Raw genomic sequence first — 26,182 nt, 5'->3', positions numbered from 1 at the left:
CCCTCTTCCCCCGCCCCCCTACCCATCACCACTCCACAGCACTTGCACTTCATTCATACACCCATTGAGGTCTAGGAGCCCCTGAATAATATCCCTTGGGTACAGCTCCTCATTACAAGCGATCCCCATACCCTTTTTGTGTTTTTTTCCATATTTTTTAATTGCCCTTCATAGATCTCTTCTCCTCCTACTCACCCACTGCATCAATCTCCATTTCATCTTTCTACTCATCTTCAGTCTCCCGAATTCCTGCTTCCACTCGAACTCGTGTGTCCTGCTCCACCTTCGGTCTCTAGATCCTCTGCAAAAATTCCCTTCTCTGTCTTCCCACCTCCTGCTCCCCATCTTCCTGGACTCCCGTGTCTCGTCTACACAATAGCTCCGCCTGCTTGTCCTCCATTTTCGGCTCTCCCCATGCCTTCTCCCCCTATTCTCCTACGACAAACGAAAAACTAGTACAGGAATCAGAATACACCAAACGTTTTGCGCGTGTATTGTTGCAGTTTTTATTGCCACAATAAATGCCCTTCATACATTTGATGTGCTTGACGCTTTTAGCGTTAGAGGCTGAATAGAAACGATACACTTCTTAAAACCCTCAAAATATAATTTATCAGACACTTACAAGAAAATCTAAGTCAATATCAGCCCATTATTGGCAGCAAAATAGGTCTACATGCGCCAGTGTCACACATGACCTACGAATACCAAAACTGATGGTATGGACATCATTGTCTGCAGTTCCCTCAAACGGACACGCGGAAATAAAATACGTGTATCTGGGCAGAGAAGCCGCCAAAATAGTTTATTATAGAACACACACAACTGATTCTGTACAGTAGATGACATTTTAATGTGAGTGACTCTCAGGCGTCGGGATAGGCTTTGGGAGAGTTATCGATAAGGTTCTTATCTAGAGTCTCATAATGATACCACGGCCCATCTCCTCTTTCGCGCATCAGTCTGCGGGCTTCCAACTGGGCCAACCTACAGGAAAATGAAAAGCAGGATCAATTAAACCAACTGAGTCCAGGTAAGCTTTAGTTCACAATAATTATGTAAAGTCACTTGAATCACCGATGTTGATACCGGTTACGTAAGTGGTTTTCTGAATGTATTTTAAAAACGTACAAATAAACTGCTCATTAGGCATTTATTCGGTCCTGCGACCTGCAAGCAAGTTGTTCTCTCAGTTATAAACTGCGAGCATGACTAGATGGGGTGTGTTTGCCATCCAAGCAGCCACAAAACTCCTATGCATCGTAGCGATTTACCGGGCAGCCTCTAGGCCACATTCATTCCATCTTAGCCTGCGGGGTGTTGTGTACTTCATAGCACCTGACAAATGCTTCTCCTAAACGTAATGCCTAGCCGTCTGCCCAGCCCCAAAAACTTCCCCGCCAGCCACGCGCCTCTCGACAGCCTCCCACTGGCGCATTCTCCTCCTTCAAGGAGGCCAATTACTACCAGTTTACGCAGACCCCACAGAATTTGCAGCATTAACAAATGTTGCGGCATAGAAAAAGACCATTTGTGCCACAAAATAGCATTTACGCAACACTGTAATATATATAGATTCACTGCTTTTACGTTTTTTGGGACAAAAAAAAATGTACAGTTTAGCATAGAGCATTGTACTTTCTTACAGATGCTGCAGCGAAATTGATTGATTCGTTTTTGGTGGACGTCTTTTGGGGAAATCTAAAAAGACCTGCCAATTGATGTGCAGTTACGTGGTTGTGTGCCATCTCTGGACACAGTAAATAACAGATTACTATCCCCCGTTCTCATATGTTTTGTCGAAGCAGACAGTCTAAAACCAAAACTGACAAAACTCTAAACACAAGCAGGCACCACTTTAGTCAAAAGTGCCTGCGCCAATGTGGCGGCCCCTGTGCTGATTGTACTAATTAATGTACCTGCATGTCATGTAGGTGGGCGAGCTTGTCTGGTTCTGGGCGTCTGAATAATTCCCCTCAATAAAAAATAAAAGCTATTCGTAAATGCCGCCAGCAATGCACAAATGTTCATCTCATATATGGCGTTCCTGCATAAAGCAGACATACTGAGTTTAGAAGCGCTTCCTTCCCAGGATTAAAATCCTCAACCCACCCCAGCAGTGAATCTGCACACCGCAGCCGTCACTCTGTAGCCACAGCGCCACCTCCTGGAGCTCGGCCACCATAATAACCAAGCAGTTTGTAAACTGGTCCTCACTGCTCCAGTTTTGGACAAAGCAATGTTTCCAGATGCGATGTGTACATTTTCTAGTAGTTTTTAAGGGTGAGCACAAAGTGCTTCCTTGTTGTGTAATCTCTCTTTGGGCTTCAAACCACGCCCATGCCAGTCAGTCAGTCACTTACATTGGTTCGTGGGCTTGCCTTTTAAAATCCGCTTGCTTTCATTTGTGAAAGGCATGCATAGGTCATGCCTTTTCCTGTGTTTAGCTCACCTACACAGCACCGGTAAAGTACCAAAAACATACGAGGCTCGATGTTTTCAGCCTGGAGTCCGGACTGCTTTACAACGCTAATAGCTCTAACTCGAACAAATGCGAGACTCGTTGCATTGAAAATGCTTTTCAGTGTGGTTGCTTTTTTTCCCCCAAGATAAATATTGTGTGGCATTCCTTCGTTGATTGTATCGCTTATATATGTATATAAAAAAATAAAATAAAAATAACGATGGATCACCTTAACAATACATCACGATTAGGTTGCCATATTCCCCTGCAGTACAAACAGATAACATGTCACAACTATCAGAGAAATGAGACTAGGGGGGGTTCCGTCTTAAGTACTTTTCCGCACATGTTGTAACCTCGTTAAGGTTACAGTTGATCGGGGCCCATTTCATCATTTCAGGTTTGTTTGGGGTGTGTTTAGACCTACAGTATCCCCGTACAGTACACGAGCCCGTGGACCCTTTGTGACACATTTCAGGCTCGTGAGAGAGGAGGTTGGTTCAGGGCCAAAACGAGTAATGCCCATGTCGAGGATTGTTTTGGCAGACTTTCTGTTGGAAGAAATACTTCAAAAACGCATCCTGGGGTACGTATTGGTTCAAAATACCAACCAGGCTACCCAGAGCTCAAACCTGGCACTGGGGGTTCAGGAGAGGCGCCATCCTCTAGTCGACTGCTTTGCGGCTGATGGCAGCAGATAGAACCGATGGATCAGGTGAGTGCATGATGGTGGGTGCCCTAAATTACACGCCCACCCTGCCCTCCTGCACCCAATGTCACTTTAGAAGAAAGGCAGAAGTGACCCAGTGGTCACGAAGACCTAACCCCGGGGCAATGGAGCAGTTCACATGAAATCAGAAATTAAAAGATAACTTTTTGAATAGGTGAGCTTTCTACCGGTCGTGGAAACAGACCACGCTAGTGTTAAGAGACAGAATTTCGGCTAAGCTGTTCAAGGACATGAAAGAAGGGCTGGTTGATAGCGTTCGATGTTTTTGATCTTGGAATTTCAGCATCATTTATGGTCATTTGAGGTTCCTGAAACAGGTTAAGTATCTTACAAAGGTCCACGCCGGGAAGGGTCCATGTAACAGAGCCACCTAGAGGGGGCCGCCTGTGTACCCCAGGGGATGACGTCTTCGTAACAATCTTACACAGGGACTTAAATATGAAGAACTCTCATCCGGAAGCTGGTGACAGCTGGAGACAACATGTAGGTGACGTCACGTTACTCAATAGCCACAGATGTCTCGTAATGACAAACGTGCAGAGGAATTAAAGACACCAGCAGGGCAGATGGTTATAGAGGGAGTAGCAGCATCCAGAGTATATGAAGTAATGAAATCGAGCATTGGTGCAGAGATAGCCCAACAAAGCTGCAATACCCCGACTGCACTCCGTGAGGCTCCCTCTCGAGCGATGCTCATCATATTTTGTTATTAGTGATTTCCTTTCATACTACGAATTGGGACAATAATTTAGTTTTGGTGCTTCCGAGGTTTAGGACCACCCGCACCCCCCCTCCCCCAGTTCTACTCTAAAGATTCTAACCTATTATATCCGAAGTGATTACTTAAGCTACCATAACTTCAACCACAGGATCCGCTTTTCAAGGTTAAATAAAGAAAAGTCAACTTTAAAGGAAAACCTACTTAAAAATAAAATAATGCAAAGTAACAACTGAACACAGAATATGAAGTCACTTGCTACATGCTCCAAACTTCATTTTCTAATAATAACCTAAGTATTAGATGCAACATTACTGTGATTACGGAAAATATCTGGACAGTAATGAGCAGTAAGGTGTCTCCTTTTTAATATAATACCTAGACTTGAGACGTTCACATAGGTTAGGATTCCTTATATTTTAATTTAATCAGTATTAATATAATTATGTATTTAATGCTTCTTAAGGTTCCTAATTTAATAATTCATTTAAAATACAACATTTATCATTCGAGTTCTGTTTTTTTTTTTACATTAATGAATGTCGCTAAATATTCATTGTGGATTTAAGAGAACGCGAACATGAGTCATTCAACTCATTCTTGGTTTCCATAAAAAAGACGTAGAGGAAAACTAGTTTGTATTCTCTGAGTTCAACACTAGATGGCAGAGCAGGCACAGCGTGTTAATTAATAAACAAAATAAACTGCAAGCAGATGGTCACAGTTCAATTCCTTGTGGTAGGCTCACCTGTCCATCAGGAGTAAAGATTTTCAACAAATGACAAAGGCCAGCAATCACTGGCAAGGCCAATAGGTCTTGCTTATGAGTCATGTGGGCTTTGGCAATTATTTTTAACTGTATCGTGCAGCATGCCCGATTTTCTTTTTTTTTAAAACCCTTTTTGTAATTAGCTTTTTTTTTTTTTTTTTTTTTAAGGACAAAATGTTTCCATTCCTGGCAGAAGCATCTTCAGGCGAGTAAAAGTAGATTGACATCATAAAACATGGGTATTGGTGGTTATTTGAAGACCCTCCCGAGATCAGGCAGCAAGAGTAGCAGATAGCCTCCTTGTAAAATGCAGTTGCTGCAGTCCTTAATTTGTAAATACAAACGTGCCCCAAAGCCCTCTTCAAACATGCGTCTGCTGCAATTAAATGTGGGAACACAGAATACTTAGGCAGCGTAATCCTGAAGCCATCTCGGGCCTCTTAAATCCATTTAAAGCACTCTCTGCCCTTTCAGTTCACTTTTGCAGCTTTCTCCCATTGTGACGCTTTTTCGTTTTTCTCTTTCCCATATGTGTCTTTTGCTCGCAGCAAATGCTTGAGGCAGAAGAATAAGCGTTGGCCCTCAAAAATAAGTGCCTGTGCTCTGCACCGGAAACATCAAGCACAAATTAAGCACTGAGTTGCTGGAATCCCAGATTTGAACATACTATCAGAACAGCTCCTACCAAAAAGAGGTGCAGGCTTGTTTATATCTGTTGCTTACACTTTTTAGGGTTGAGCCATGGAGTGCATGCGCTAGTGCCGGTGTTTCGCCTGCTAGACTCTGTTGTGTACAGTAAAGGCCTTGGTGTCTGCCTGTTGCTGGCTTGCATGGCACTCTGCTTTACAGCCTCATAATTCATCACTGCAGGCCAAGCATCATTTCCATTCATCTATGTGGAGCAGGGACCAAGCATTGATTGATTCAACTTAATTAGATCCTGTTTGCTGCTCCCGAAGCAACTGAGGTACTATTTTGTTCTTCTTATCTTGTTGTGCCATACAAACAGAAGGCTTGCGACTGTCAAAAACGTGCCCAGCAGGACAAACAAAATTGCAAAGGTTAATTTTTTATAGCTAACTTTCTTTTATTTTGTCAATTTGTCTTTTCTCACTTTGCACTCATGTTTTCATTTGGTTTTGCCCTTAGGTGTTGTTCTCAAAAGATGAAGATTATATATATTGCAAAGTGACATGGTTTCTTTATTATGTGTTGTAGGAAGTTGGCTCTGTATATACTATCTCAAAGTGAGAGATAGTGTGCACAGAGTCCAAGGGTTCCCCTTAGAGGTTGATAGAGGCAAAATTAGAAAATACCAATGCTCTATTTTGTGGTAGTGTGGCCGAGCAGTAGGCTTATCAGAGGGTAGTGTTAAGCATTTGTTGTACACCCACAGGCAATAAATGAGGAACACACAATCAAATACTTAACTCCAGGCCAAGAGGTTTTTATATAGAAAAATATATTTTCTTAACTTATTTTTAGAACCACAAGATTCAAATTTGAAGTAAGTACATAAAATTGAAGGTACTTCCCACAGGTGAGTATAGAACTTTGATTTAAAACAGTAGTACACACAGTTTTGGTTAAAATGGTAAATAGCTATTTTGAAAGTGGACACTGTGCACAAATCAACAGTTCCTGGGGGAGATAAGTATTGGTTAGTTTCTCAGGTAAGTAAAACACTTACACAGTCAGTCTCCTGGGCATAGACAGCCCACCATTGGGGGTTCAAGGCAACCCCAAAGCCACAGCACCAGCAACACAAGGCCGGTCATGTGCAGAAGTCAAAGGAGGGCCCAAAACACATAGGTGCCTATGGAGAACAGGGGTGCCCCGGTTTCAGTCTGCTAGCAGGTAAGTACCTGCGTCCCCGGGGAGCAGACCAGGGGCGTTTTGTAGAGCACTGGGGGGACAAACACAGGCACACAAAACACACCCTCAGCGGCACAGGGGCGGCCGGGTGCAGTGTGCAAGTAGTTGTCTGGTTTGCTGTAGAAATCAATGGAGGGACCCGGGGGTCACTCTGGCGATGCAGGCAGGGCACAGGGGGGATTCTTGGGCCAGCCACCGCCAGGGCTAGGATGAGGGCCGCCTGCTGGTTACTCCTGCACTGGTAGGTGGCTCCTCTTGGTCCTGGGGGCTGCGGGTGCAGCGCTTGGTCCAGGCGTTGGGTTGCTTTGTTAACAGGCAGTCGCAGTCAGGGGGAGCCTGTGGATCATCTATGCAGGCATCACTGTGGGGGTGCAGGGAGGTCGACTCAGGGTGTCCACGTCATTGGAGTCGCCTGGGAGTCCTCTCTGCGGTGTTGGTTTCTCCAAACTCGAGCCAGGGGTGTGGGGTGCAGTGTGAAGGCTCATGCTTCTGGCGGGAAAGTTACTTTGTTGCAATTTCTAGACAGAGACGCTGTCCTCAAGAGGTTCTTGGTCCTTTAGGTGCAGGTCAGTCCTCTGAGTTCTCAGAGGGCGCTGGTCCCGCTGGATGCGTCGCTGTGCTGGTCCTTGGAGACTGGAGACAGGCCGGTAGGGCTGGGGCCAAGTCAGTTGTCGTCTCCGTCGTCTCAGCAGGGCTTTCAGGTCAGCAGTCCTTGTTGTAAGGTTGCAGGAATCTTATTCCTGGGTTTAGGGTCGCCCCTAAATACTAAATTTAGGGATGTGTTTAGGTCTGGGGGCAGTAGCCAATGGCTACTGTCCTTGAGGGTGGCTGCACTACCTTGTGCCTCCTCCCTGAGGGAACCCAGATGGAGGATTTCTTAAAGTAGGGGTCACCTCAGCTAAGGGCACCTTAGGGGCTGTCCCGACTGGTAGGTGACTCCTCCTTGTTTTTCTAATTATCTCCTCTGGACTTGCTGCAAAAAGTGGGTGCTGTGTCTGGAGGGGCGGGCATCTCCACTACCTGGGATGCCCTGGGGCGCTGTAACAACCGGCATGAGCCTTTGAGGCTCACCGCCAGGTGTTACAGTTCCTACAGGGAGAGGTGAGAAGCCCCCCCACCCTCCCCCCCACCCCCCACCCAGTGCAGGCTTTGTTCCTGGCCACAGAGTGATAAAGGCACTCAACCCCATGTGACCAGAAACTCGCCTGGTTGTGGCAGGCTGGCAGGAACTAGTCAGCCTAACACTAGGAGTTGGACTGTTATACAGGGGGCATCTCTAAGATGCCCTCTGTGGACATTTTGCAATAAATCCCACACTGGAATCAGTGTGGATTTATTGTGCTGAGAAGTTTGATACCAAACTTCCCAGATTTCAGTGTAGCCATTATGGAACTGTGGCATTCGTAACTGACAGACTCCCAGACCATATAATCTTTATGGCTACCTTGCACTTACAATGTCTAAGGTTTGGCTTAGACACTGTAGGGACATAGTGCTCGTGCAACTATGCCCATACTTGTGGTATAGTGCACCCTGCCTTAGGGCTGTAAGGGCTGCTACAGGGGCAATTTACCTATGCCACAGGCAGTGGGATGTGGGTATGGCACCCTGAGGGGAGTTCCATGTCAACTTGGTAATTTTCTCCCCACCAGCACACACAAGCTGTGAGGAAGTGTGCATGTGCCGAGTGAGGGGTCTCCAGGGTGGCATAATACATGCTGCAGCCCTTAGAAACCTTCCCTGGCCACAGGGCCCTTGGTTCCAGGGGTACCAGTTACAAGGGACTTATCTGTGTGCTAGGGCTGTGCCAATTGTGGGAACAAAGGTACAGTTTAGGGAAAGAACACTGGTGCTGGGGCCTGGTTAGCAGGATCCCAGCACACTTTCAATCATAAGTGGCATCAACAAAAGGCAAAAAGTTAGGGGGTAACCATGCCAAAGAAGGCATTTCCTCACATGTGTAATTTCTGAAATTATGCTTTAACACATAGTGTAGTACACCCCAATCCACCCAACAAAAATCCACCCCACCACAATCCAAACCTCTCACCCCAATCCAATCCAACTCAACTCAACCCACCCCAGTTCTCTAAACCTACGCCAATCCAAAACAATGCATTAGTCCAGTTTGCTCCACTCCAATCCAAAACAATCTGCCTTACTCCAGTTCGCCCCATTCCAATCCAAAACAATCTGCCAAAACAATCTGCCCCACTGCAATCCAAAACAATCTGCCCCACTACAATCCAAAACAATCCACCCACTCCATCTCAATTCACCGCACACCAATCCAATCCACGCTAACCCAACTCACTCCAATCCAACCTAATACAATCTGACCCACTCCAATCCACAACAATCTGACCCACTCCAATCCCCAGCCAGTCCAATCCAAAACAATCTTTCCCACTCGAATAAGCCCCACTTCAATCTAAAACAATCCCCACCACTGCAGGCTGCCCCACTCCAATCCAATCCAAAACAATCTGGTCCACTCCAATCGGTCCCACTCCAATCCAAAGCAACCCATCCTTCTCACATCCAATATACCCCACACCACTCAATCCCAATCCAATCCACCCCAATACAATCTGCCCCAATACAATCTGCCCCAATACAATCTGCCCCAATACAATCTGCCCCAATACAATCCAAATCAATCTGTCCCATTCCAATATGCACCACTCCAATCCAAAACAATATGCCCCACTCCAGTACAAAACAATCTGCCCCACTACAATCCAATCCATCTCACCCAAATCCAATCCATCCCACTCCATCCCTATTCACCATACTCCAATCCAGTCCATCAAAACCCACTCCAATCCACCCCACACAATCCAATCCAACCCAATCCAGTCCCTTGCATCCCACCCCAATCCCTTGCACCCCATCCCAATCCAGCCCAGTCCCTTGCACCCCACCCAATCCAGTCCAATCCACCCCTCTCCAGTCTAACCTACTCCAGTCAAACCCACTGCAATCCAATCTATCCCACCCAACTCCAATCCACCTGACCACACTCCAATCCACCCCTCCCACTCCGATCCACCCAAGTCTACTGCTACCCAATCCACCCCACTCCAATCCAATCCCTGCACACCACTCCAATACAATCCACTTTAATCCACCCCAGTACAATGCAGTCCACATTAATCCACATTTCTCCAGTCCAATCCACTCCAAAACACCTTAATCTACCCACTGCAATCAAGTTCGCCCCTCTCCAATGAATCCAACCCACCCCACATCAATCCTCTCTGCTCCACGTAATCCCCCGGCTCAAACTAATCCTCCCTGCTCCACCCAATACTCCCAACTCAATCCAGTCCAGTCCACCCAACTCCAATTCACACCAATCCAACCCACCTCAATGCAATCCACCACACTGCACTCCTCCAGTCCATCACACCCCAATCCACCCACCTCATTTCAATGCACACCACTCAACTCCAATCCACTGACTTTACCTCAATCCAAACCATCCCACCCTATCCCAGTACAGTCCACCGCACTCCAATCCATCCACCCCACCTTACTCCAATCCACCCTACTCCAATGCAACTCACTGTACTACAATCCACCCACTCCAAACCAATTCACTCCACCCTAGTCCACTCCACTGCAGCCCACCCCACCCCAGTCCAATCCACAGAATCCAAACCTCCCAACTCCAATCTAATCCACCCCATAACTCCAATCCAATCTACCCAATCCAATATAATTCACCCCAATTCAACTCACCCCATTTGAATCCACCCCACTCTACCCCCAATCCGATCCACCCCACTCTATCCCAATCAACTTCAACCCACTCCACCCTACTCCAGTCTATGATACTCTGCCCGACGGAATTACACCTAATTTAACAGAAAGGTAGCTCTTGGTTCAGAAAGCAACCTTTTTTTTTATTTGGTGTAAATCAATTCTGCAAATGTTGTGGCGGATATGCCGAAAAAAAAAAAAAAAAAAAAAAGAGAGAAAGAAGTGAAGCCTCCACGTGGGCCGGTTCCTCAAGACATTGAAATTATTAATGCGGGGTCTGGGGGGGATAGAGGAGGAGCGGCCTGCTGCAGCCCTGGGACTGCCACCTCCCTGCGAAACTAATTAAAACCAGTGCTAGGGGGAGGGCTGTGTGGCCACCTCATAGCCTCTGGGACCACCACCTCCTGAGGCACTAATGAAAACGAGTGCAGGGGGCCGCCCAGCCTCCCTGCAGCCCTGTGGGAATGCCACCTCCCCAGGGCTCTATTGAAATACAGGGCGGGAGAGGGGGCGGTAGTAGAGGGATATGGGGAGGGAGGCGCGCAGCCACCCCATGGCCAAGCGCAATGCTCAATGGAGGGGGCTGCCCCCCGTTGAGCCAATAATCACCCTGGGGACCGTCACCCCCACAGAGCGGGCTCCTGCTATGTCCCAGGGTGCCCACCCCAGGACATAGCTGTGTGCTCACTTCATTCGCATGAAGTCAGAGATGCCAAACAGCTCTCACTTCATGCGAGCAGACGTTTCCTCTGTTTCCATGCCTGCAGAGAGGCAGACAGGCAAGAGAGTTTTCAGTTGTGAACCCAGATTTGACTCCTAACGATCCTAGCTTGCCCATGCACTGTCTCTCAAAACGCACAATCACAGAAGCCAAGTGCTAAACACCGCAGACCACCACCAATCTGCAAAGAACATTAGGCATGAAGAGCTGGGTGTTTGCAGCGCCTTCAATTATCGCCTGAGTGTTCACCTTATGCGACCAGTCCTCATTGGTGTCCCTCCTCTGGACAACGACCCTCATGAAAACTGAAGGGGTCTAAAATACAAATACAAAGTTGCCCACTGGTGTAAGAGCAAATCACGCTGGCCTACTGACTTCGTGGACAAGATTCTTATGGTGCGGAGGTTAGGATGGCTTGGCCACGGTCCGAAAATCCTAACAGTGGTCTGTGTGTTTGTGAACTTCAGGGGTCCTTGGCTGGTGGGCACACTACATCGTTTAGGTACCAAACAATAAACTAAGGCAACATACGTGTGTTTCCACTGGGCCTTTTTTAAATTTTTTTAACCATCCATTATCTCCAGCAGCCAAACCTAGATCTGATCCTCACGCCAACGTAAACCGTTTTGCCCCTGTCTTTGGTCTATCGGATAATGACTGACTGGATACTCCCAAATCAGCAGAAGTTCAATTTGGTAAAGAACAGGAGCTGACGCATCCGGTGGTCAAGTAACTGACTGTCATTAATGTAAGACCCACTGAAACAAATGTGGGTGTTAGTCCTGGTTGATCTATCGACAAACAGTCGGGTGCCTCTAAATTTAATCTCAAATGTTTGGTCCGGAATGTGGCTGGTCTACGGTCCAAACTGGATATTTCTGAATGGACTGATTTAAAGATCCCAATATTATATCTTTACAAGAAACTAAGACTTGCGATGCAGTTTACATAAATGGTTTTATGTCTATACGTACACCAGCTGTCTATTCCAGTGGGGGGGTCATCACAGAGGTGGTCTGCTGACACTAATTTCCACTACTCTATACTGGAAGATTCACACAGTGCTTCTCCCCACACTTTCAAATTATCACTTTTCAGCAAAAGACCAAGGAAATGCTTATTGTGGTTATCTTTTATCATAATAACTTTGTTGTGAGCGACACAAGATAGCACTCTTCCTTGGCCAATCCCATAGAAAAGTCATGAATGAGTTGGATAAGGCTTATATTGCGATTTCAGGGAGGCGGGCCTACTTTCATCGTAGGTTGTGTTCAAATCTTAGTAACCTTGTTTGTGGGGTACCAAGCAACAATACTGATGAATATTCGCATTTCTTGCACGATCAGTGTAGTAATATTTTTATTTCTCAAGAATTATGCCCGCTTATTCTGGAAAACGGTCAATGCCCCCTAATTTGCAGACAGCCATAACGCTCCCTTGGATATCTTTATACTGCCTAACAAAAGGGTGGAATATTTTTCCAGGTTATATGATAGCCAAGTTGATTTTGATAGTTGTCGTGGTAACTTAGGGTCAATTTTCAAGGGTCTTCCGTAGAAGAGGTCAGACCTGCGATCAAGCGGTGTGTGATTAATAAGCCCTCCCACCCTGATGGAGTGCCAATGGACCTTTCCTACAATAGTATCGATCTAGGGGCTGCACTAGTCACCAATGTTCCAAGGAGCACAGTCACTGCTGGTCCACCCACATCATGGTCAAACTCCATCATTGTCCCCATTTTCAAAAATAGAGGGGACCCCCGGAGGTATCGCTCTATTTCTTTACTTGCTTCTACAAGTAAAGTTCTGGAAAAGATCCTGCTTAACCGCCCAGAGGCCGCAGTAGCTGTCAAGGGCATTTTTTCCTCATTTGAGTATGGGTTCAGGGAGGGCCTTCGTACCACTTAACACTGTCCAAATCTACACCTATTTATAAGTAAATATTCACAGGCGACAAAGGCCTGTTTGTACTTGGCCTTTATGGATTTCACCTCAGTATCGGCTGGGTGGATAGAGGCAAACTCCGACATAACATGCTACACATCGGTGTGGAGACAGCTCTGGTTCATTTCCTGGCCCAAATGTAGGAGGCAGTGATGGCCTGCATCAGGAATTGAGTTAATGGGGAATGCACAGATCCCATCTATATGAATCATGGTGTGAGACAATGGTGTGTGCTGGCCACATTTCTCTTTTGCCTATATATTAAGGATTTGGACATTTCTCTGAATACTGCAGAGGCAGACACCCCTAGGGTGGGACTGGGAAAATTCCTTGCTTTGTTACATGCAGACGCCTGTCTCCCGTTATCAAGAACCGGGCTGGGCCTTCAGACGTTGTATAGATTTAGTTTACTGACAAATACCGCCCATACCATGGTCTTAGGGCCCATACCAATCTCAGATAATATTTTATTAATAAGGAAAAACATGTACATGTTTCAACTTTGCCCAATGTGTATTTTTTTATTTTTGAGGGGTGTTGGTTGATTGAAATTTTGCACATGTACTTAGGAAGTTTTCATTTTATTGTTTTTCTTACATCTCATCATTGCTAGTTTTTTTTTTAATGCGATATATTGTGTGGAAATGTTTTATATACACCATACTGTTTGTGCCTTCTTAGCCAGCATTGGTAATACGTCTCCATTGGTATCCCATTGAAGAGAAGTCTTCAATTTTAAAGACACCACTCCAGATAACAGACCAGGGTCCTTTGTCTCTTCTTCGCACCACAACAGAGCAGTGAATGGTACTGCTAGCTCAGTTTCATGTCTGGGATGCCTACACCACAAGCCTCATATGGCACTTTAAGCAGTTTAATTTGCAAGATTGGTCTGACTACCCCATACCAGAGACGTTTTAAGCCAAGGACAAAGTGTGTGCTGGCCTAGTGCACCAGCCTTTCAGGGCCATCCGACACAGCTAGCTCTGTTCAGCAGAGAGTCTTGCCTTAATGATCTTGAATAATTTTTTTTATTAATTCTGTTAAGTATAGTTTTCCTTTAATTTATTTTCAATAAGGGTGATCTGTGGGAGACTAATTATGACATTTTGCAGAGAAATGTTGTGTTGATGTTTCGAGCAACATCCATAAAAGGTTTTTTAGGACAAAACAGGACATTACATAGCAGAAATGGGGGGAGGGGGGTCATCGATATTTATTTGGAATAATATTAGTGAGCTGCTGCTGTGGTACAATGTTGAAAACATGTCACCGTCTCTCAATATTAGATGCAAACATTTAGAATTTAGACCGATGTGCCTGTCCACGCTCATTGACCTGGCCAAATAGGGCATAAAAGATGTAAAAATGGATCATAAACTCAAAGCTGTTCCGAATAGGGGGCCCCAAAACGGGTTTGGCCAGGGCCCCCAAAATCCTTAAAATGTCCCTGACCAGACTAACAGTGAGCCTGGCGTATTGCTCCTTGTGAGGTAAGGGGACAGGACTTGGATCACTGCATGGATATTACTACCATTTTACGTAATATATTAACTCACTGACTAACAGTGGCAGTGTGATCAACAAAAGAATGGGGCCCGCAGTGATATCAGCCTTCTACCCAGACTGTTGACTCACTATGCAATTTGTCTACGCTCATGTAGCTGAACATGGTAGATACTCATTCCCCAGAGTGGCTACCTACCAATTCTGCCCTCCTCATCAGTAAGGTAAAATTGTCTTATATACTAATGCATGATCCATCCTTTTTCTTACCTCATGTCTGCCTTTTCTGCTTCAATACTAAGCACATTCATCAGTTTTTCATACTCCTTCTCGGGGGGATCATATACATAACGAACAATCCACCTTGTCACAGGATGCTGTAAAAAATAAAGGAAATACACTTAGCAACAATGTCTTGTTGCCACATGCTTTACCACAATTTGAGGTTTTGTGAGCTAGCCTATCGAAGATCTTGAGGCTAAAGAATTTTAAAACGCCCAAGCATCAGAAGCCAGTATTGTGAACTCAATGTTTTCCCTAATTTGGCGGGTTGCAGTCAAAGTAAGTAGGCCTACCAAGATATCAATTGGGAGTTATTGCACCTGGGATGGTCATAGGACAGGTTCTCGTTCAGACGTGCATTGTAAAGTGAACAGAATGTCACCCATGTTAATGCTTCACTTTTTAAACGACTATAGTCCTATTAATGTTGAACTCAACCTTTAACAGCTATTTGAAACACTTTTGTTAAAATACCGTGACAACATTGAATTTGTGGTTTTCCACAGAATTTATACCAATGTTTAACCAGCTCAGTCTCCATATTTGTCATATTTAACATAAGGCACAGGGCTGATCCTAAGTGTAGACTACGTGTTCTTCCTTAACTTTACTGACATGATCCACACATGCTGATTCTCTGATGGGAGAAGAGCAATTACGGTAAAATTATGTGGAATCAGCCTTAACCATCAGACACTTCCCAGAAATTAGAATGGTCTGCCAGTGTTTCAAGCACCAGTGCCTCCCAGGATGGAAAGTATAACTAACATCTAAAAACTTTGCAACACACTCAAAGATGCTCTAGGTTGTGGTGGAAAGCAGATAAAAGGGCATCCCTGAGCAAAAAGGTGGTCAGTCGTGAAAAAAAATAAAAATAAAAATATCCATTTATTCTTGAAGTTTAAATGAAGAAGACCAAAACCTAATTTTGACTAGACTGGAAGCCAATAAAGTGGTATCAAACGTATGTGGTTTCTAGTCTTGCAGCCCAAAGTCAGAAAAGATGCCATTATCAACATTTTGGAAAATCTCGATGGGGTGAGGAACATTTACTTAAACAATTGTAAGAAGTGATGCATTACAGCAGCTTTATTTAATGTACCTCAACAAGAGCTAAAATTTCTGCAGACTAGATTGGAGAGACCTGTGCACCTTAAAGCTACTAATGAATCCGTATTCTAAAGGACAGTAGTATACTCTGATAGTGTGAAACGTATAAGATTATTTCCCCAACTCAGAATGGTTTGGTCGTGATGGAGGATAGCTATAGCAAAAGAAACACCCTCAGAAATGAAAACCTCAAATTAATGACTTATCTTTAGCTCCCTTTAAGTAGCCAAAGGCTGGACCTACATCCAGGTCTGAACATCTAGACAACAATTGCGACCTACCTCGTCAGCACTGAAAGTTGGATCACTCGCCTGGTTTTCCTCCTCCAGCTGCTTCGTTTTTGGTTGTAATCCACAAAGATACATAAATAGGACTTTGGAGCAAACCTGAATCTTATTGTATCCCACTGCTTAATATAGGATCAGAAATACTCATTTTGACCAGCTAGTGCTGATCCCTTCCAAACAAGAAGAGGCGCTATGCCTACTGTAGCACATCATTAAGTACCAAAAGTAACCAGTGATGATTGTGTACGGAATCTCTGTGGCAAATAAAATCTCCTCTGAAGTGAAGTGAGTACATGTACATGTATTTACTATTTTTTATCTATTTCAGGCTTCCGCTTGTTGAACAAGCTAAAAGTAGAAGGGGGTGTGGGGACCCTCCAATGCTGGCGGTTATAGATGCCCCCAAATACTGCTGTTTCTGGAAATAGGAAGTTATCAGTGGGACAGAGGGAAGTGTCTAAAGTTGCAATTATAGACTTCTTCTTCAACCTTCCACCTAACAAATCAGCAATATTAGATGGCTTTATTTTTTTATAGCTAAATGGTTGATTTTTATATAATCAATAGAGCTGTGATATGTTTCGCCCGGAGAGGGGAATGTGACGTAAAAGTGACATGCTGTTCTTTTTGCCAGTTGAAGATCTCTATTCCTCTTCTTTTGTGCCCCAGAATCGAGAGAGGGGCAGCGCTACATTTACAGTACCTCAAATTTTTGCTTTAGTGACTCTCCGCTCTGAAGAGCACTCCTCCATACAAAGATCCAAAACATTCAAACACTCCTTCTCTACTGTACGTAGCACGTGAACTCACCCGAGCATCCAATCACTTTAATAAATGGTGCTACGGACCCCAAAATAGCACTACTTTTACTGACTCCAGATAATTCAAATTTGAAATTGTTTTGGTGCCAAAATGTATATACACCGATAACCACTCTTTTTAGCATTAGTGAAAGCAATGGAAAATACCCTATAATAAATCACAGAAAATAAATGCTGATAAACAGAAAACCCTATGAATGCCTCAGATAACTAACAAATTAAATGTGAGGAGTCTCGGGTGATGCATGGGATTGAATGTGGCTCGAGTACATGTGAAGGTATTTTTGGCAAGGTGGGGCTGTGAGGAGGATATGAGAACCTGGAGTGAATATAGTAATCAAAAGATTATTGTGCACGTAAAGGCGCATGTCTCACTTTGAAAACATTGTACCAGAACTCTGCCTTTTTAGTAGTATAAACGGAAGCTACAAATCAAAGATCTAGAAACCTTGAAAGGTATTTTGATGCAACCAGGAAAACAGTACAATCATAAAACATGCAGACTGAGGTGCTGCTTCTTCAGCCCAAAAATAACTGGCTATATAATGCGAATGAAATATAGGTTTAAAAATCAAATAAAAACATATGTACAAAAGTTACCGAATAGTACTCCCAGTGGTCTGGGATATATCCCTCTGGAATCTCTGCCAATTCAGCTTCACCTGGTAGAATGGACAAATAGTGGAAAATCAACACTAGCACAAAATCAGAAAGCATTTGTCGTGCGCACAAATTACAACAGACCAGCTATGAAAACAGTCAACTTCTCCCCTTGTGACTTGCAGGAACATTCAGGTTAAAGCCAGACTCATCGATGAACAACAATGCACATTCGTGAACTGTGTTGGGGGGGGGGGGGGGGAGAAGACTGCTATTTATGGTTAGGTATTTAGGTAGTTTTCAATCAGGGACAAACCACATGGCTACAAACTAATCCCACTGTAGATTTTCTCAACTAAAAACTGATGCCCGTGTATTTCGTCTTAGGCAAAAAATCCGTTTCACTTAACTTTCCCAAGAAAATCATTCCCAACAGGATCAGACCCAAACCGAAACACAAATAATGCAATCAAGCAACAGTGAAAACATATATATATATATATATATTTTTAAACAGGCTATTTGTCATACAGTTTACTGGGACATATATGCTAAACTAAATAGCATAATGCACACTCACCAGAATTACCCTTGGGGAAGACATTGCCATACATAAACAAATCTATGTAAAGCCCTTGGGACAGAGCAGGGGCAAGACTTGAGTTGGGAAAGAGATGTGGAATTAGTGAACAGTAAATGGTCAGCTGCTCTCCATCCAGCGCTGAAGGTCTCCATAAGTACAATTGGTCGAATTCAGTTATGTACATCCCACGTATCCCACTCCACTAGGACTACACATTCTGTGTAAGAGTTTTGGAGATGAGCGCATTCAATGCAGATGTGATGAAGCCACTTTCTTTTACATGGTGTAAATGTATCCAGTGATTACTTTTTTGGACTAGGGTTTCTGACTAGGTTACTAAGGTAGCGAGTAAACAAAACCTACACAAACCTAAAACATGCTTACTGGAACTCATGTCCAGAACCAAGGTGGACCAGTGTCATTGGAATATTGTAGACTTAGCAATGGCCATAGCAAAAAGTGCTACACCTATTAAATTGAAAAATACACCGGCTCCCGAGATGTGGCTGAGTGGAGCTCTGAGTTTCATAAATGGGCACAGGCTGAGGAGGATGGAAGGAGGCGATTAAAGGTCCAAAGGAGGAAGAACAGAGAAGGTGTCAAGATGTGACTCAATATTACTGGCACTGCCCTGAGAATTGGAAGATAAACCACCGCTGGAGTATTCTGCACTATAAAATATGTCGCGTCAATTTGCCCTCTCACAGAGTGTGACTATCGCTGCTGAACAGAAAGTTATGTATTGGTGCAATCAATCACATTATGTAACTTCCTAAGTTGGTTTATTTATTTATTTCTGTTCTAGTTTTACAGAATGGACAGATTATATCAATAACGTTCTTTTCCTAAACCACTTATAATTGGTTGTGGGAAAAAATGTATGTTTTATAATTAGGGCTCCCGGTTTTATGGTATTTTTTTGACATTTCCGTCTGTATTTATCTATATTTATTTTTTGCTAATTTTATCTCTGTTTATCCACTGATATTTTAGGTTTTGTGAAAAAAATGAAGCTGAAGCTAGAATACTTCCATATTTAATCAGTTGAAAAATATACTTTCTTATTTGAATCTCTACCACTTTTCAATGATATTAAGACTCATAATGATAAATCAATTCACCTTTAATTAAATATGAAACCTTTAGTATCAATCTTATGCACATATACTGCTCTTGTGGCATCATTATTAAAAACATACTTATTTTTTAACCTATGTACCTGTCAATCCACAGGGCTCTTGTCCTGACTGTCATAAATTACAGTATGTAGAATTGCTCAGTATCCAAATTTAAAAATAAATACTGACAGGAAAGTAAATGGTTTTCTGACTGTATTTATCTGTACAAATCGAAAACAGGGAGCCCTATTTAGAATGTCTGTTATGTTTCATAACCAATTAAAACATATTTATAAAATACTATGGGCACAGGAAACCTCAAGGTGTAAATATGTTTGAATATATACCACAAGCTAAGAGGAAGCTGCTCATCATGCTGGTGTACTGTAGATACTCTGTGGTGTACTGTGTATAGACGCCTGTTTGTCTTTACTCTTCCTTCAGTGACTCAAGCAACACTTCTTAGTTTTAATCACGTTGTTTTTTCTGATTCCACAGAATCCATATTTTGTCCAATCTACTGAAATGAAAACATGGCATACTGTACAACATTTCTTATTTAAATCGTACTTGATCATTTACAGATATAAAAATAAAACTTTATATTAGTGCCTCTTTCATCTACACTCAGAAGGGGGCTGGGGCACTTGTGCAATCTCTTCTTTAATGCACATACCTAACTGTGCTCCAGTGTGTACTTGGTGGCACATCCTTTCCACAGGTGCATTCTCTATGTAAATGGTCATCTGTCTCTGCCCATGCATCTGCACCATATTACCAATCCAGGTGCACGGGTTGACTCTGTACAACTCGTGGTAGAGCACAATTACAGCGCAGGCCAAGTGTAGCCTTCGATAAGAGTTTGAGAAGACTGCATGGACTCAAAGGGTCTTTGTTCCCAGAGGAAGACTGGGGTGGACATACTGCCAGGACAGCTAGCTCAACATACGCACTCTGCACTTCAGTCCCTGAAGATGGCCTCAAGGTCACCATGAGTTTGGGTTCAGCCAATCCACTTCAGCTCCCCCCACTTTAACGGTTAGTTGCCCCCTCCCCGTCATTAAACAGAGTGGCAGGCAGTGTCACCCTACTACTCTATATTTCCCTGTTGCACTCTCACCAACACATACGATAATTTTCATAGTGTGTAAATAGAGTGTGCGCCTTTACTGTACGGATCAGATGCATTGTCCTTGTTGCACTAGAAACACACCACGATGAAGCAAGCCATGTTTGTGCGCAGATGAGGGAAAAGAGCCTTAAAACAGCTCATGAGTTTCTTTTGCATTGTCGATCCCATTCGACACTTCACTAATATTTTCAGGAACTAGAAAGCAAGCACGGATCTTGGCAGTAAGCCTTAAAACTTCTAGAAAGTTTCTTTATTTATTAGTATCCGTGCTAATATTGCTTTTGATGTACGTGGTGCCTATTAAGACATGCCTTTAGGCTTCTGTGGCAAGGACATGTGTGGTCCAGACATCGATTTCTTCGCTTCTACAATCTGTAAATAATTTAGCAATTCAGCAAGCAGTTGAAAATACAAAAACACTCAGCCACTGATCTACCGGTAAATGTGCAGTAAATAAACCCGTATGGAATCGCAATCTACCAACAATAGTATCCCAGAAAATATAGGTAATAAAATACATTTCTATGGCTAAACACATCACTTGAGGTGGCCAAGAAACTTTCCACAGGACCAAATGTTGCAAAATATCACCGCCCCCCACCCCCCAAATAACGATGGTGTAAGGGTGTGTGGAGGCAGAGACCTGAACCACCGGAAATAGTGAGAAAAAACAGGGTGTTTAATAATACTGAGTGCACAAACTTAGATGAAGATCTGGACATGAGTCACAGAAACCGAAAGAATTGGAAGAGTCATAGCTATACGGCAAAGGTATTTACCTCCAGAAGAGAAAAGAGAGAAATCTCATTTGGATCGCAACAAGCTTAGGGAACGGGGAAAACAGCAGTTGCGTGAAAGGATAAAGCCATGGGATAGAACAATAAAATTAGGGAGGTGTCTGGACTTGATACTTAAAATTTAGACACACTTTTCAGGGCTCTTGATAGAAAATTAGGCTTGGAAGGGATGTGTCCGGAGGTCAGAATGCATCAAAATTATGTATCCATTGGTTGGTCAAATAGTTACTAAAGAAATGTCAAATAGCCAAATCTCTAAACTGTTTAGGGTAATATCAGGCTAACACTTTTACTACAGTGCAGGAAAAAGGCGAGAGAGACTTGAGTGATCTCAGTAGCAACAAGTGAGGTATGTGCTAGAGTTTGATTTGGTAACCACTACATATAAATAAAAAAAACGTTTAAAAAACTATAGAATACTTACCAATGAAGACATTGATGAAGGTTAACAATACCACCGTTGGTATCCCAGTCAACAAAATGTAGTATTTCTATTGGAAAAAAACAATGGGTAAAATGTAGACATCATTCTTTTCTAGTAACATAAACAGTGTCCCACCAAACACTCATGAGATAAAAGTAACTTGTTTAAATGTGTCTGATAACGTAAGACAATAGAATATTTCACCCTACAAGCTAAGCAGCCAAAACTATATCTCCCAATTATAAAGGGTTTTTATTTAGAAATAATTGCAGGTAGTGCACAGAAAAGCTTCATATCATAAGGAGTATAACTAGAGAATACAATATTCCATTGCCTAGCAAAATTTGAAATACCACACCCCATTCCAAATACCCAAAAACTACAACCAAGACATGCCACGATATGAATGCCCAAGTCACAAAAGAGAGTATGTGAGAATGAGTCTTTTTTCCAAACTGAGCATGAAGAAAGGAGGGATGTATAGAGTAACTATAAAGAATAAAATACTTGTTGTACTAGCCAAACTTTAGTTAACCAGAGGCTGTCCTGGCAAGCTTCTGCCCTGTATCTTCTCCCTCCACTCTAGTTCGTTTTCTGTTCTCTGATAAACTAATTTCGAAGGTCACCAGAACAACACAGGCACACACACTGCTAGAGAAAACGGAAGGTAGGATAGCAGAGGGAGAGAGGAAAATAGCAGAAAACAAACCACTCCACTTGGAGAGCTAAACAGTGCCCCGCGAGGCACAGGAACCAGGCTCCTTCAGAAACACGACAGAAGTGATGACATTCCTAGACAATACAGTGGAAAGGCTGAAAAATGACCAGAGAGCATCAATGTCTGCATCTCGAGTTCTCTCAGTGGCCTCTGATACCACCTTGACCAATTCATTGATGTCCTTTTTACAGGACTACCTGGGCTTCGACTCAGGCTTTGGATATTGAAATAGTATGGAAAGCCCACACGGCGCCATCAGAAGTAAACTCTGTAGGTGACAATCATTGCAGTTTTGAGATCCCACCCTGCGAACAGCATCCAATGTGAAAGACTCTGCAGAGTGAAGACAGGAGAATTTGAGGACCAAACAACATAAGAAGAGAGATGCAACCGCTCTACAAAAGAGTCACTGAACCTGGGAGTAAAGGCGGAAACAGGAACAATGATGATTCAAAGTCTGGCATGCACATAAGGAATACATTTCCTCGAAAACTGATGCTATCTAATCTATGTTATATCAATTATGGGCTTTAGCCAAACATGCGATTTTGGCATACTAATTAAACATTCTCTGCTTTGCCCCTGCTTGTCGCATATTCAGCAACAAGGCTTTGGAGAGAGTTAAACTTTTGTGCTGCTTCGTGATTCTCCACCTAATACTTTCTGTTTGAAGTACACTCCTTGCTCTTCATGTGTTTCCCCAATCTGATCAGCCCCCTCCCCTTTCTCCCCGATTCCTCAATTAGGTGGCATTCCTCAGAATATGAGGTCAAAGACTACAATTAAAAATTAGTCAGAAAGTTTGAGAAGTTTCAGAAAGAAGTAAACTGTTTTACATATATTATATGCAGATGTACAGATTGTGTATATATTTTAATAAAATTATTTCACCCTAAAACAACTAAAAACAAAAAGTTCTGGCTAACATCAGAACCAATAAATATTTGAAGAGTTGCTAGGATGAAGGCTGGTTCATGTGCCTCACTTGTGTATGAACTAATGTGTAATTACAGCACCTATTGCTCAATATTGGCACAAAAATACAAGCCATACAGATACAGATGGACAAGCTCAACTAACAGTTCTGAAGAGCCCTACTATGAACCACCCATTTAACAAGAGGACAAATGGACAATGTGGAGGGGTATCTTTCTTTTAATACACAAGCACATGACTGCCTCTGCCCAGCCTTAACCCCCTTTCAGATATAGGAGTCTACTGCAAAATGACTGTGGTCTTTATATGGAATGATATTTCTGATCACAGCTCCTCCTTTTCAGCACATTGTAGGATTATGGACAAACAACATCAGTTTAAGCTCTGTATTACATTGCAGTTCCCTTATGTGTCCTTTATCACTGAGCTAACATCTGATATACGGGTGTAATAAAGAACAAACTGAGAATTAACAGAGGGCCTCTTTATACTAGAATAGCACTAGTACATGAGGTGCTCGCCGGTTGTGTAAACAGAATATATACTGCATTGGTGTTCATTTAGCATTGTTTGGTGCTGCAAGGTGGCACAGTTAAACCCAAGTAATGCGTACAGGCAAAATAAAGTATAAAATGGACAAAGAAACGTTTAAATAACATGTTTATACAACATCCTACTAGTCCACACAACAAGTATGGTGGAGTCCCCAGGGATGTGCCAGCAACCATTGGACAGCCTGTGCATGAAATGCAGCAGCACATTTGTGGATGCAGTGGAGGTAGTTTTAAGTGTATAAGAACTGCAATGTACTCTCTCTATTAATCACACTAACACCATTTCAAGTTGATATTGAAACACTCCCACAAACTTGTACTGTCCCCATACATATTTATATGTAATGCGCCTTTCCTATAACCAGCCAACACCATGCACAGCCTTGCGCGGCGGGTGTTAACAGGCGCCGCAGTCAACCCACTTTAAGCGCCACCCACCGCCACCACAGCCCAAGAGGTTTGGAGCTTAAAGGGGACAACATTATATATAATCAATCTGCACGGGCCCCTTCGAGCACTACCTCTACACCAAGGCTACCTAATAAAAAATATATGGGGGGGACCCAAGGACCCCCTACCTGAGCCCAGGGGACCACTCCCACCCCTCCCACACGGACAGACCTAAAAAAATATATGGAGGCCGTGCAGAGTTCCACACGTCCTGTGGACCACCACCTCCCTGTGACAGCATCAACAAAGTAATTGGGGGGGGGGGTGAATGGACCCAGGCTCCCTCCCCCGGTACCTCCACCTCCCTGGGATTACATTTGTAAAGTATGGGGGGTGGGGGTGCCTCCAGGCCCCGGGAAGGTAATATACCTGGGTGCCCAGGGCACCCAGTATAGATATATGGAGTCCACTGGAGGACCCTCAAGGCCCCTGTCGTCCCACCGGCCCCAATCTTCTGCTGGAGCCAGCATTGGTCCCACATGCAGGGAGCTGCTTTAAATAGCAGCTCCGTGCCTGTTGGAGCAACCATTTAATCACTTTACCTGCTCGCATGACTGCATGCAGGGAAAGAGATGAAAGCTCCACTTTCAGCACGCAGGAGCATTTTTAAAGCTCCCGCTTGATGAAAACGAAGTGTTCTTTTTTTGCTTGGAGGGAGCAGTCATCTCTTGCCAATCAAAAGCATACTGATACCTCCCAAAGGTGGGCACCACGGAGGGTAGCAGGAGCCGGTCCTGGGGCCCACTCCATCTTTGCAGTTTTGCCCCAGGGAAGTGGTAATCTGTTCACATAGGCACGCTCTCTGCCGCCTCGGAAAAGAAGTCTGGATTAGCAATTCTGTGATCAGTGCAACATGGTGCGTTCCTAATGTTTGGCAAATAAGTGATGAACTCTTCTCATAATCAATATTGTCTTGTCCTCCCAAAATGCCTTTCTACTTTAATATGCTAACTTTTCTGGGATGCTGGATTTATAGAGCAGGTATGGCTATACACATACAAACAGAAAAGTGTCTTCCTTACTTTGGGAGTTTGACCAAATGCTCAGAGCTGTGTATTATTACCAGCATGCACCAATTTACATGTGGGGTCTTTTAGCCCCTGCATCTGTTATTGGGGATGGGTAAGATGAACAATGCATTAGTATTTAGAGATAGGAACAGAGGAAAAACAATACAAGGATGGAGGGAAAACACCACCATCCCAAATGCAAGGTGGATTAATTTTTAAGGCTCAAATGCGAAAATCTCTTACATAATCCAAATACATACTTAAATGTACTTTTTATTTTATTTTTATTTTTTTAAATCAATAATGAAAGAAAATGAGTTACCCCTGCAGCATTTAAAATTAGAATATAAAAAGCAACAAGAATATTGGGTATACCAAAAAGAAAAAATTCACACACCAGCAAATTTAGAAATCTTGTATCGTAGTAATGTGCAGGTTTAATGACAAACATTCTCTTCCCATGGCTCTCATGTCGAATTGGAACTGCAAAATATAAAAGAAAAAAGATAAGATAAGATCGTTAGGCAATCAAATCATTTGGCCCAACCATTTTTGTTGCATGTGGAAGGGGTCATAAATTGGCATTTAAAAGGTTTGTTACTTATCAAAGTTATTTACAACAAAAACAAGACAAATTTCCACCTGACACAGGAAAACTCTCACATGAATAACTGCCACAAACAACGACTTTCCACGGAGTGCACTGTTGAAAACATACATCTTTTAAGAGACCGTTGTTTTTACCACAACCGTCCATGGTGGAAAGACACTGGAAGGTTAACAATCTGAGTTCATAACTTTAAATTTCTGCCAAATGTTAAGTATACTGCCTTGAATTAAAAAATGAAAGATTATTAAATGTTCCCTTT

At 43.3% G+C, this 26,182-nt stretch overlaps 1 protein-coding gene across 1 annotated transcript in view; it reads right to left on the bottom strand.

Moving 5' to 3' along the window:
• Positions 1-770: 770 nt before the first annotated feature.
• NDUFB5 (NADH:ubiquinone oxidoreductase subunit B5) overlaps positions 771-26,182 on the bottom strand; it is a 47,131-nt gene continuing 21,719 nt past the window's right edge. Inside the window, exons 2-6 of the mRNA XM_069213084.1 lie at positions 25,711-25,796; positions 21,646-21,712; positions 17,592-17,653; positions 14,762-14,868; positions 771-987 (exon numbers count right to left, since the gene is read on the bottom strand). Coding sequence (XP_069069185.1) covers positions 867-987; positions 14,762-14,868; positions 17,592-17,653; positions 21,646-21,712; positions 25,711-25,796 — 443 coding nt within the window. The 3' untranslated portion in view covers positions 771-866. The remainder of the gene's footprint in view (positions 988-14,761; positions 14,869-17,591; positions 17,654-21,645; positions 21,713-25,710; positions 25,797-26,182) is intronic.

The sequence above is a fragment of the Pleurodeles waltl genome, chromosome 11 (assembly GCF_031143425.1).
Source record: "Pleurodeles waltl isolate 20211129_DDA chromosome 11, aPleWal1.hap1.20221129, whole genome shotgun sequence".
In the NCBI taxonomy this organism is placed as follows: Eukaryota; Metazoa; Chordata; class Amphibia; order Caudata; family Salamandridae; genus Pleurodeles; species Pleurodeles waltl.
Note: the sequence above shows the minus strand (reverse complement) of the source record. Positions and strands in the feature narration are given on the sequence as shown.